At 36.8% G+C, this 13,405-nt stretch overlaps 1 protein-coding gene across 7 annotated transcripts in view; it reads left to right on the top strand.

Annotated features, from left to right (window-relative positions):
• Positions 1–13,405, top strand: part of CPEB3 (cytoplasmic polyadenylation element binding protein 3) — a 95,714-nt gene that overhangs the window by 20,889 nt on the left and 61,420 nt on the right. For 6 of the 7 annotated variants that reach the window (XM_065639265.1, XM_065639262.1, XM_065639261.1 and 3 more), the window contains exon 3: positions 10,946–11,105. In XM_065639265.1, coding sequence (XP_065495337.1) covers positions 10,946–11,105 — 160 coding nt within the window. The remainder of the gene's footprint in view (positions 1–10,945; positions 11,106–13,405) is intronic. The other variant, XM_065639266.1, reaches the window with a different exon arrangement.

The raw sequence follows: 13,405 nt of genomic DNA, 5'->3' as shown, positions 1-13,405 counted from the left end.
GAAGGGAATAATTCAAAAGAACAAATGCAATGAAAATATTAGTAGCTTTTTTAATGAATACAGATGTAGATAGATGCAAAAGGCAACCCTACTAGAAGTATGACTTTTCATACAGACTGCAATTTTGCTGCCCTTTTCTCGCTTAACATTTGTACTCATGGTATAAAATTGTCCAGAAATTAACTAATAAGCTCTTGTCTGTCTTCTTTCTGTTTCCTTTCTGGTTGATGAGGTCTCAGTTTATTGTGAAAGTTGAGTCTTCGAAGTCATGACCTTGTAGCTAGTGCTATTATATATCATCCTGCTTTGCTGCAGTTCTTAAAATTATTTCAATGCTTTCTGTATGATGAGCTGAACTCCTCTCTATTGATGATATCTTGTAAATATTATTAGCATGTTCCTGCTTTAATAACCAACATTATTGGTAAAATTGATCTCAAGATTTGTCTTTAAGAAACTCCATTAGTAACTTTCTGTAGTAGATTTCTGTTTTATGCTTTCACTTCTTTCTCTTTTTGTTATTTTCTTTCTTACATCAGTTGCACTAATTACCATTTTTTCCCATTTAGTTACTTTGCTTGTAGCACCATATGATCTGCTATATTGAAGTCCTTGTTAGGTGAGCCATATCATAGTCTTTCAAGGACCAGAAATCATACTTTCCAGGATATTGCATCACCAATGTATGGTGCTACATTATCTCTGCTTGTTATTTCTTAAAGAGAAGACATCCTTGAATTTCAGTCATAAAAACTAGAAACAGTGTTTGTGATCTATAGTTTCATAGCCTGCTTCAGTTATTGCGGTTCTTTCATTTTAATTTGCTGGTCAGATATACACAATACTGACATTCTTGCTTGGACCAGCTTTAGTCGTTCTACTAACTGTGCCTTAGCAACTCTGACTCCTTTTGATTACGGTGTTCACATGCACCTGATGCATATTATTGAATTGGATAGATGACACTGCTTTGTCTCTTAATATTTACCTGTCTTTACTGTTTACCCTTGTTTACCTGATTTTCATAGAATCATAGAATACTTTGTTTTGGAAGGGACCTTCAAAGGTCATCTAGTCCAACCCCCCTGCCATGAGCAGGGACATTTTCAACCAGATCAGGTTGCTCGGAGCCCCATCCAGCCTGGCCTTGAGTATTTCCAGAGATGGGGCATCTGACACCTCTCTGGGCAGCCTGTGCCAGTATTTTACCACCCTCATTGTAAAAAATTTTTTCTTCATGTCTAGCCTGAATCTCCTCTCTTTTAGTTTAAAACTATCACCCCTTGTCCTGTCGTAACAGGCCCTGCTAAAAAGTCTGTCCCCAGCTTTCTTACAGGCTCCTTTTAAGTACTCAAAGGCTGCAATAAGGTCTCCCTGGAGCCTTCTCCAGGCTGAACAACCCCAACTCTCTCAGCTTGTATATGAATACTGATTATGGAGGCTACATTATTTTCTCATGACTTCTTCTGATATGTTTTTATTTATTCTTTTGTCAGTCTTGCTACTCTTTTTTCTAGACATTTGTTGTCCAAGGTATTCATGCTGAACTTGTTACAGTCTCCCCGAATGTATTTAAGTGGTTGAACATTCTGCTTCTTTCCCTGTAGCAATATTTCTTAGGGTGCCTATCGATCTTTATTACCTTGTACAAAAAAGGAAGGTTCTGTGGCAAATCAGGTAGGCTTTTATCTCAAGACATTTTCCCCGTCTAGAGCAATCTTTACTAAATTTGCCCTGTACTAAATCAGTTTAGCTCTTATAATGTAACAGGAAAGTGTATTTTCCTGCTCTTATGAGTATCCTTTCTAATTTCTGTGTGGAGTTAACATAAAGATGGTTTCCTTTTGGTTAGTCGCCAGTTCATACATGTGCTTGTATGTCTTCTATGAGATTTCTGAACTATTTTAATTCATTAAATCCAGATGTGCAGCAGTAATTTGAATGAGTAACCCCTAACTGACAACACAAAAATACTTACGGCTTCTTTTCTTCTAAGAGGAAGAAATACCTATTCTGGCTATTTTTCAGGGTTTCAACATAAATATTCAGGTACCTTGTACATGAGACGGTTGTTCTTTCCCTCATGTCCTGGATGCCTTTAAGCCTCTTAGGTAATAAAAGATGCAAGTATGCATAGTGCTTTCTGTTTCTATTTTAATATATTTATTATGTGAAATAATATATTTAATATACTGATTTTGAATTTGTTATTAAACGGAAGTTTTGCAAATATGGGATGATTCAGTACTTGCAACCAGAAAAATTCCTTATTTGTTTCCAAATTTGATTTGAAATTGAATTACTTGCATATAATTGATGTGAAGAGTTGTTTCTAATTAAAACATAATTTGGGGTTGGGATGTTTTTTTTTCCCTCTCCTTCTGCCCTTCCTCTAAGTGGAGCTTAATGCTATGAGTGATTTTTGGATTGCTACTCTCTGCTGTTTCCTATCTGTTCAGTTCCATATGCACAGCCTTTGGTAACTTTGAAGCTGATCCAATAGCTTATTGCAAATATTCTTAAATTAAAATTTCTAACATAATGACACTTTAGGAAAAGGATTGCCTTGTTTCCCAGTGGCTACACAGGGGTCCCCAACTCATGTTTAGAAGTAGATGCATAGCTTGAAAGAGCCTGTAGGCCTTTTTCCCTTATGAGAAGGTGGCTGTGACAACTTGGGATTCTATGATAGATTGTGTCCCAAGAAAGTCCCAGGATGGAGGACACTTACTGCTTAACCAGTCTCAATCCCCATTAGGAAGAAGGTGCAAGAGTGGATTTTTGTGTATATCACAGAATGTCTCTTTAAAGAAGGTATTAAATTCTTGCGCCACAATTTGTCATGCATATTAATCATGCTGTAATAATATGAAGTTAAGACTCAGCTTACACAAGTAATTTTAGTAATTAAAAGTATATGGCAGCTAATATTAATATAATTTGCAGTGTTTGCATCTTTGTAGGGCTTTTGTCTTGTGATTCGAAGTTTGCACTTGTGCTGATTTAGCTGGCAAGGTGTTCTTAGGTCAATGTTATTTTTCCTTGCTATGGCAGACAGGCATCATTCTGTTGAACAGAGTGGTAGAAGCCCAAAGGTAATTTATCAGTGTTGAACTCTTGCATAGCAGGCCAATGAACCTGTTAAATTATGTCATTTTAATAGCTCAAGGGTATAATGAACAGCCTTATAAATTCTACTGCTGGCATATTTTTTTTCCACTTGCTTGTTTTTGTGAATTGATTATCATCTTGGGTGTAACTACTTTAATCCTCTATTTTACGAGTGTTAGAACTGTTTGTTAGTGGAATCAGTAACTATAATAGAAAGTGGATAGATCAGCTTTTTGAGATGCATTTGGCAGCAGGACTGACGAGCAGATTTTTAGATAAAGCATCACGTTGAACAAAATATGACTAAACATAAATCCTGACAGTGAGTGCTCAGCTAGTTGTAATGTCTGCAGATCATTCCCTACAGTAGAGTAATGGGTGGAAGGATAATAGCTGTTTCGTAGGTTGTTTTGACTTTTTTGGTTGTTGTGGGGTTTTTCTTTGTGTGTTTTTTTTTTTTTTTTTTAAACACATTCTCTAACTGTTTTGATGGCGAAAGGATGATGTTTGAAATATTAAGTGTATTATATTTCTGTTTTCTGGTAATAAACAGTGTTCCCCATTGGAGCATTAGGTTAGGTGATTTAAGGATTTCCGTAGGTGCTTTACTGTCTTTGAATCTGAGGTGGAGAAATAACACTAGTGATCATGTGGGTAGTACATTTGACCTATTATAGAAGTCTGTATTGGAAGAATAACTGAGGGTGCTTCAAAGAACACAGTATGTCAGGCTGTGAGGAAAGAAATGAATGATACAATACAGAATGAGAGAGTTTGTATCCAGTAGAGGCATATAGTGGTTTGTTCCCTGCAACTCCAAAACATGAGTTGCCTAAACCAGGGCAACAGTTAATGTGTTCCTCTCAGTCTGCCCTGCAGCTACCACCACCATTTAGGAAAAGGCAGGGTGAATTCTATTACTTTCTTGCCCCACAGTTTGCAAGCAAATATTGAATAGTCGGTAACTTGCCAGAATGTTCTGTATAAGTGAATATAACGCCAAGTCTTACGTCTATAAAGCCTGAACATTTCTATATATATTTTGATCATGTATTAGTTGTGTACAAAAAGGGAATCTCGTTTTAACTGCAAAGTAAAGTGAGCTTTAAACTGAATAATACAATTTCTATTAGTTTTTGTAATTCTATATAGTGCTTGTTGTACCTCCTCTTATTTCTGTGCTTTTTAGTTTATTTGGAAATAAAAATTGCAAACATTTCACTGAAAGACTTCAGTTTTCTTGTAACATTTTAGAACTCTAGAATTTTTGGGGGGCTAAAGTTTGAATACAACATTTACCTTTTTTTCTGAAAAAAAATGCTTGAGTAGGTCAAGTTTTCAAGGCTTTTGGATTCAATCTGAATTTTTGAATTTTAGCTGTAAAAGTTTATATAATACAGACAAGATGATTAAATATCATTAGAGTTCTGAAATGCTGTTTTGCAAATTATATGGAAATGTTTCCATAACCTATATATAGTTAGATGTTATTTTATATTTGTGTTAAACTTCCTTATTTTTCTTAGAAGCTTTTTGAACAAGCTTTAAAAAATTCACCTTTTGCCCAATGAACTTTTGAACATCTTTGAAAGTAAAATGTGCTACAGTTGGTAGTGAGAAAAGAAAAATGTTTGAAAAGTCAATGTGTTTCTTCTGTGGGCGTTCCAGGAGCAATAATAACATAAGAAAACATTCCTTTTTTTGCTCCAGTAAAGGAACGTAATAAATCCAGCTTAGCTTAATACTATCCAAAATTAGCTGGTAAGATCAAAAAAGAGAGTGGAATTAGAATAAAATTCCATTAAGACTTAGTAGTAGTAGTTCTACTGTAATGGTCTTTATCATGGACATAGTCAAATTTGCCCTGTTTGTCCCTCCTACTTATATTCGATGCCTTCTTATTTGTTTTGTTTTATTTTATATTTTCATGAAATCCAATATATGGAAAAGATTATTGCAGTTTCTGGTTATTCTAGTTCTGCATGCATCTGTGTTGTCAGTCATGTTGCTACTGGTAGCATTCCAGCACCAAGCTGCAAAGGAAGTAACACTTGGTATTTACAGTTTTTTGGTTCTTTTGCTAAGTGATAATTTTACTTTACCATGTGACCATATTCCTCAGATTTCCTTTCTTTTTTTTTTCCTCTAAAATTCACTGAGAATGCAAGTGGGATTGCATCACAGCTGAAGGCTGCTCAGCGAGCATGTAGAGCTTGCTGTGTGTGATCATTCATGTGTACCTTCATGGCACATTGAGCATGTCCCAAGCCGAACTTCCACAATACTTTTTTTGCAATTGCTGTTCTTGCTGCTTTGGATTGGGAAAGACAAACCTGTTTTACTTGTGTTCTTAGTAATAACTCCTCTTGCAGGTGCTAGAAGGGAGTGAGTGAGCCCAGTTTAAAACAGTTGTGGCATTTTACCCTGTATTTATTTGAAACTGTGTTTCCATTGACTTTGGCTTTATTTGGCAACACTCAGCAATCCTGTGCAGCCAAATCCAGGCTTATGTCAGGCACAGAAAAATGAAACACAGCAGTGACCACACCGAAGAAGTTCACATTGATAGAAAAGTTGTTTAATCCATAAGAATTTTAGCTGTTCCCTGGGATCTCATCTCTTCCTTCTGATCAAAATACTACATGTAATGTCCCAGAATCTAGTAAGTAAAAAATACTGGGGCTTTGCTGAGCCCGACTGGAGTTTCAGTGTTCTCCTGGAAGCAGTGAACGGGTTCAGTGAGCAGAAGCCACCTTGCTGCTCGGCAGAGTTGGGCTGTGTTGTGCCACACACTGGTGCAGGAAGCCTGAAAATCTAGGGCAGCGTAAAATTGTAGAACGCTGAAAGAAATTACTGAAACTGAGATATTGTTCAGAATATAGGAAGCTTGGAAGCTGAACAGGAAGTCAGTTCGCAGATGGACTGAAATATATAGACAGAGGGGGGAAATGTACATTTGGAAGTGTCTAGGTACCTGAGGTTTTGCTGCTTGCATACTAAAAACCAGGCAGATCAGGTGTATGTCTTAGCTTAATGTATATTTTATGCTACAGATGGAGATGACCATGCCAACAAGGATTGAACACACACATAAATGCATGGTTAAGGATTTTGTGTGTGGATGATAGCTAGACTTGGGCAACATGTGTTAGATTCCTGACATGCCTTCTCAGGGTAAAACTTTTCACTTTGTGACTGTGGATTAATCAGCTAATGGTCAAGTGTCTCCACTGCCTTAATGCCCTGCAGAGACAGAAGAAAAAGATACACTTTGCTCCAAAAACTGAAGCTGTGTGTTCTCCATGTTTCTGCCATGGGATACATTGGTCATTTTTGGTTTTTAAGTTAATTGGTTCCAAGTACGTTGTGTTATGTGTTCAAGCTGAAAGAGGTAGTGAGGAAGCCAGGCTGTATTAAGGTCCACTTAACACCTTTTATGGCCCTAGGTATAGACCTGATCTTGGCTTTGTTATCCATAATATAGTCACATATTCTTTTCTCATTCTTTACCTTTCCCTCTCGCCAGTAAAGACATGGTTTGTGTGTCTACTGGGAGGGAACTGAAGCAGCGCTAGGTATGCCTTGTCCTTACATGCCCATGCCCTGAGTCTGAAGGGGGCAGGACAAAGCATACCACATTACAGGGTATGACACAGGGAAAAAGTTCTTTTCATTTTGAATGATACGTAGTTCAGGTACTGCTAAGTAATCTTTGTTTCGTAATTAAGATAATACTTAATTTTAAGAATGTCCTTTCCCCTCCTGGAATTTGCTGGCACACCTCAGCCATGTCCTGGGATAAGCAACACAGGCCTCTGGCCTAGAGGTAAACAGATATCTTCAAAGTCCTATTTTTGATTAATTTCTGGACCTAGTTCATTATGCATATTGGATGGAGACTGGAGACCTCTGAAAAATTATTATGGCTGTGTAATTGAAGACTAGCATAATATATATGCACAAAAGCGTAAAATGCAGGCAAAAAGCAAATTGTATTTTCTCATTTTAGTGTCTTGACTCTGCAGTTATTTTTGGCAAAGTAACTGTTGTGGTTCTTTTGTTTGTTTGTTTTTAAATTAACAAACATATTATAGACACTGTATTTTCTGACATTTCTAATCAGCCTTACAAGTAAGATATTTAAAGGTAGAAAGTTGATACCCAGCTTCAACTGGAGGTCTGTTTCACTTTGTGGTCCTTCAAAAATCCGATCCCGCATATGCATTTGCAATTTTTCGTTATGTTTAACATACATGCTTTGAGGGGAGTCTATGCCATGGATGAATGTATAGATAACAGCCAAGGGCTGGCATTTGAAGTTCTGGGGCCCATATCTTCTCTAAGAGTTGTTATTACTAAACTGGTTTTCTTTCTTTCAAGAACAGAGTATTGTAAAAACTGAAATATGCTGCTATATACACCAGCAGCAAACAAGGAAGGAGCTGCCCTCTGTATACAGCAAAAGTACAATCCCACATGGGCAGGCTGGACTTAATCTTTTGCTAACTTAATGCTTGCTGTGTAGCCACAGGCAGTGCCTTGTACCTGGAGATTTGTCTTTTATCTATTATGTAGTTTAAGCAGGTCTTAGGATCTTTGTCTTCTCTAGAAGATTCCAGCAGATTTTCCTGACTTGCTAGATTTTCAAGCTGCATTTCCAAGTTTTTTATTCTGCTCTATCATGCTGTAGTTTATATTTTGATTTCTATTCATGGTCCTAGTCGTAGACCTTCCTTGCAAAGTTCTCATGGGCCGCTAAGGACCTTTGTGAATTGTTTCCATTGTTGGGATTGTTTGGCAGTAGGTCGGTAGCCTGTGGAAACAATGCAGAAGACAAATCAGGGAGATGGAACAGTGTCAGTTCACAAAAGCAGGAGAACCAGTTCACACTGAGAAATAAGGAAACATCATCTTGTGTGTGTATCTGCAGAAGCACCAGGCTTCGTGCAAGAAATTGCTGAATTTAGGAAACAGTCTTCAAATCTGCTGAGTACAAATGAGTTACTACTGAAATGAAAGCTACTAAGACAAAGAGTAGTAGCTGTTCTACGTAGGAGCTGGAATGTTAGCCCTGACTTGTTTGTTTTGTCACCCATACTACAAAAATCTGTAGTCAGCATACGTTATACTTATGCACATGCCACAACATACTTGTAAAAATCTGTTGTGTCTAAATTTCCGTTACTTGATTTAGCTTGCTCTAATACTATAGTGGGACATGTTATAATTGCCTGGATAAAGGGTGTGGATTAAATAGATCTTTCATCTTGAAAACATATTGCAGATTTGTATGCCCCTTAAAAGGTTAGAAAGATCCTGCATTCTAGCAAACCCGCCCTGTGAAGCCTTGCCTTCGATGCTACATTTTTTTTCTCCCCTTTTTTCACATGCCTCCATGTGTACAGCTCCTTGGGAAGTTCTAGAAAGAAGCAGGACCTCCCAGGGTTTTGTTGCTATAGTAGCGTGCTTAAAACATAACTAACATACATTTTAATAAAGGAAAATTAAATTCCATTTGTAGGCTATGTCCTCTTCTGAACTCATTCCTTCTGGCCTTTAAAACTAATCTCAGGAATGTTTAAAGCTGGAATAAACTATCATTGTGGAAAAGCAGCAGTCCTGCCCTTTTGCTCTCCTGCCAGTGTTGGTTTTGCCAGCTCAGCTCTGCTGCAGCTGTATAGTAAACCAGATCAGGGCACTGATCTGACTGAAAAATACTTTCACACCCCTATTTAGGATAAAGGCTGTATGTTTGCTTTCATATCTTCTCTTCAAAAAGGTGCCATAGTTTAGTACGGTAACACCTGACCTCCTTACATATCCACAGTACAGGTATTTAAAAGAAATAGAAAAAGATGATCAAAATTCTTATTTAATCCAGTTACTAATATATCGCAAGAATTAATTTGTTTTTACATCCAAGTTGCGCTTTTCAATTTCTTGCATTTCTTTTAAGAAAGGGAATATGAAATAAAACTCTTCTCTCCTACTACGTGTTACCTAACAACAGTGGGTTGTTTTAACCAAAATGAAGTTTTCTGTTAGGAAAGTTTTGGTGTGTTGGTTTTTTGTGGGGTTTTTTTGGTGGTTGTTTTGGGGTTTGGTTTGTTTTTTTTCCAAGATCTACTTTAGATTTCCTGGACATAAATTTTATTTTGTGTTCCATATGTATTGCTCCAGTTGGACAGATGAACAAGTACTCTTTTAAACACAGTGTACAAATGTTGCAATTCTAAGCAGCTGTAGAAAATGTAAAAATCATCAACAATGAAAATTAAAAATCAGTGAGCTCATTTGAACTTTTGCGCTTATTATAACTTCTATCAGAAATCAAGTATTATTCTTTGGACATCATGTTTGACTGCCAAAAAATGGTCAATAGATGGAACAATGTGTGAAGAAAATAATGGCAGTCCACTTATACAAAATACAAAATTAGCATGTTGGAGAAGGGAACTTGGATCTTCAGTTTAGAGTAGACTGACTGTGGGAACTTGAGATTTTTGGCAGTAGGAAGATCTGTATTTCAGAGCTTTTTGTAATAGCAAACTTTTAATAATGTGTATTTATTTGAATTCCAGAACAGGAATATTGAAAGAACGCTCAATTATACCAGTGAGCTCATTCTCTCCTTTAGGTTTATTTGAAGACAACCTAAGAAAAAGAGGGTTCAAGAGAAATACTACTTAAGACAAAACTTCTGTTACATTTGCTACAGATACTGCTGCTTCTTGTCTGAGGATTTTAAGTTTTATTATTTCAAGCAAGAAGATTATCATGTAGTAACCAGCAGGTGGAAAACGTTGTTCCAGGAATTTGGGGGGCATATTAAAATGAAAGTTTCATTTTGCACAGTAGAATGTTATAACACTATTAATTGTAGCATAATATAGGGTACAAACAAAAATTGCTATCTTTTACTACTTCTGCTTTACTTTTTTTTTTTTTTTTTAAACGATAGTGATGAGAATAAGAAAATTGATGTGTGTTAGAAACTGGCTACAACAAGGGGACTGTTCTGTTATATGGCCCCATTGTGTACAGTACTCTAAATACATGGGCATGGATAGATTGTTCCCTTCATAAGATTGTTCCTGAGCTTTGCAACAGGCCTGTTAAAGCTTGTTTGTGTTTTGTGTATTTTGTTTGTTTGTTTTTCCTTAAAAAACAGAAGCTGAACTACAGCAAATTAAAAATGAGAGATCCAAACAATACAAACCAACCCTGGCTCAGGTTTTTGAGTGCCTTAGTCTAGAAGTGTTGCATATCCTGTCTTGCTTTTTGTTTTATCTTGCATCTAGTGTACTTTACTTAACCCTGTGAGATTCATGTTAGACATTTGAAGAATTACTTGGTACTTTCTGGAAAAAATGTGCCTGCTGGCGTCTTGCATTGCTTGCTTCTGCTCTGCTGGTAAGGTAGCACTGTGACAGATGACAGGTGATGAAGCTGTAAACCAAAAATCTCTGAACTCTGAAACAATTTTATTTCTCCAGTGTAAACATTAATATTGCTGTATTTTAAAGTTCTAATTTAAATGATAATTTTTAGAATTAGCTATTATTTGTATATATATTTTTAGAAGTATTAAAAAGCCTCTCTGTGTAGCTGTATCAGTGAAAGCAGCAGTTTCAAAATGAAGGGTATCATTTTAACGACTGTAGGCTTACAGTTAATTTTTTTTTTTTTTTTGGTAATATAAGAAGTTCTATCAAGAAAAAATGTTGAATTGGATGCTGGAGTTCTACAAAATAAGAAATGGGCCTGTGTTAGAAAATGATTTTTTTCTGTAGCGGCCTTTCTTTCCTTTCATGTTTTTTATTTTCTCTTCTAGGACCGGAATAGGCCCTATGACACTTTTAACTTGCACTCTTTGGAAAATTCCTTAATGGATATGATAAGGACTGATCATGAGCCTCTGAAAGGTAAACACTACCCTCCCAGTGGCCCACCAATGAGTTTCGCTGATATAATGTGGAGGAATCATTTTACAGGTTAGGAATATTCATATGTCCATGCTTGCTTGGTGTTTAAACAAAAATCAGCTTTTCAGTACTGCTATGAACTTTTTGCTAATGAATGAGTTGTCAGTTATGTAAAACTTATTTTTTTCCCCATCTTAAGACAATAAACTCTACGATAGGAAGATAAGGTGAGATGTGTATACATTTCTTATAAGTGCACAATCATAATATTTTCTAACTGGTGTTTCCAAAACTTAGTTTTGTGTATCAGCAAATTGCACAGTTGGGTCTCCTGCTGCAGTCATTCAGTTCAGAAGATGTGTGCTGCAACTGTTCAACATCTTTTTCAAACTTAATACTGTTCTTATTTTTGGATCATCGATCTAGTATACAGGATTCTAAAACAACCAATGTATCAAACTTAACCTCTACAGTTGTTTCAGGTTTCTTTTTAAAAAATGTATCCTAATTTGGATTTCACATTGTTAGGAGGAGCCAAAGGCTGTTAGATGTTGTAAATGCTGGGAAAGTTTTGATTATTTATGCTACTAAACTATGTTTATTCTACCAGATGTAGCACTGGAGATGAAACGGTTTCTAATACTTAGGTGATACTGAATAGTAAAATGCTATGGCAGCATTTCAATGAATAAATATTCCTGATCAACCTCCTCTTACACCTCTTACTCCTCTGATCACACTCCTCTTACAATATTTCATTGGTTAAGCTTAAAAATAGATACGCATTCTTGCTCACATGCATTCTTGGTGACTTTGAAGACTGAAGGTAAAAGTAAGCCAAATACAAGGGAAGTATTGAGCTAGAAATGATTCCCAGTCTTTAAAAAGTCAGGACACTGGAATTGATAGAGAAGAAATTTAATCGTGTATGGCACTTCCTATGCTAATGCTTATAGACATACTTTTCTGATGCTGTGACTTCCTCATTTGTTCTCCTCCCCGTTTATATATTACACGTGGAAAAATATTTCTTCTAGTCTAAGGTTGTGTGCTGCTTTCACCATCTTTCTGGGTACAGAGTTTTTTTTACAACCATACCAAACTGGATTCTGTACTGTCAGCTATTTTAACCTGTGCTTTCCACTATTATCTTGCATTTTGCTGTGCTATAGCCTTCATGTGTCTTTAACCATTTTTCAGCTGTATAAAATGGCAAGAAATACCGTCTCATATCTGTTCTGATCATAGTACTCTAAAATAAGTGTTAACCTGAAACCACTAAAAACAAGCTCGACAAAAATTGAGATTTCTTCTGAATATAATTTTCATGTGGCTGTTATTAAAAAAATAAAAATGTTTAGTAAGTAATTTAAATATTTATTGTATCTTATTAAATGTGTTATAATCTAGCTAAAAGTTCATGGTTTTTAAATCCATATTTATTTAAATATACAAATTGAGACTAATTTTTAAAAGACTGAATTTCCATATGAACCTGAGTGAACTGTATGAACCTGAACTCATGTAGGAGTGGCTGTTTCAGGACATGTTCATTCTCCCTTCCAAGAAGTCACAGAATCCTAGAATGGTTTGGGTTGGAAGGGACATTTGTTCCAACACCCTGACACAGGCAGGGACACCTTCCACTAGACCAGGTTGCTCAAAGCCCCATCCAACCTGGCCTTGAACACTTCCAGGGATGGGGCATCCACAGCTTCTCTGGGCAGCCTGTTCCAGTGCCCCACCAACCTCATGGTGAAGAATTTCTTCCTTATATCTAATCTAAATCTACCTTCTTTAGTTTAAAGCCGTTACCCTTTGTCCTATCACTCCATGCCCTTGTAAAAAGTCCCTCTCCAGCTTTCCCACAGATCTGCTTTAGGTACTGGAATGACACAGTAAGGTCTCCCTGGAACCTTCTCCTCTCCAGGCTGGACAACTCCATCTCTCTCAGCCTGTCTTCACAGGAGAGGTGCCCTGGCCCTATCATTATCTTTCTGGCCCTGCTCTGGACTCAATCCACTGAGGCGTTGCCTTCCTCTCTGTTACACAGATCTATGTTCCTATTTTAATTGAATCCTTTTCATGAAAACATAACATTTTTCTGCAAACATTGATCCACTCCTCAGATCACTTTCCTATTGCATTTTCGTTGTTGCCTTGGTCTTGACTCTTACCCTGTACCTCCAACTTTCTGCTTTTCCTCTAGCAAAGATGCAGAAGGTTTTCAACTGCTGTCCTTCTCTGTGCCTTCCTCAGAGTTCACTTACTCGTCTTCTAAACTCACTTGGTTTTCTTCTTATCCCACTCTCCCCTGGCTTTCCCCCTTAAAGTAGCAGCCTATATTGGTCTGTAATCACGTTGAGAAA

This window comes from Caloenas nicobarica, chromosome 7 (genome assembly GCF_036013445.1).
Source record: "Caloenas nicobarica isolate bCalNic1 chromosome 7, bCalNic1.hap1, whole genome shotgun sequence".
NCBI classification, from domain to species: Eukaryota; Metazoa; Chordata; class Aves; order Columbiformes; family Columbidae; genus Caloenas; species Caloenas nicobarica.
Note: the sequence above shows the minus strand (reverse complement) of the source record. Positions and strands in the feature narration are given on the sequence as shown.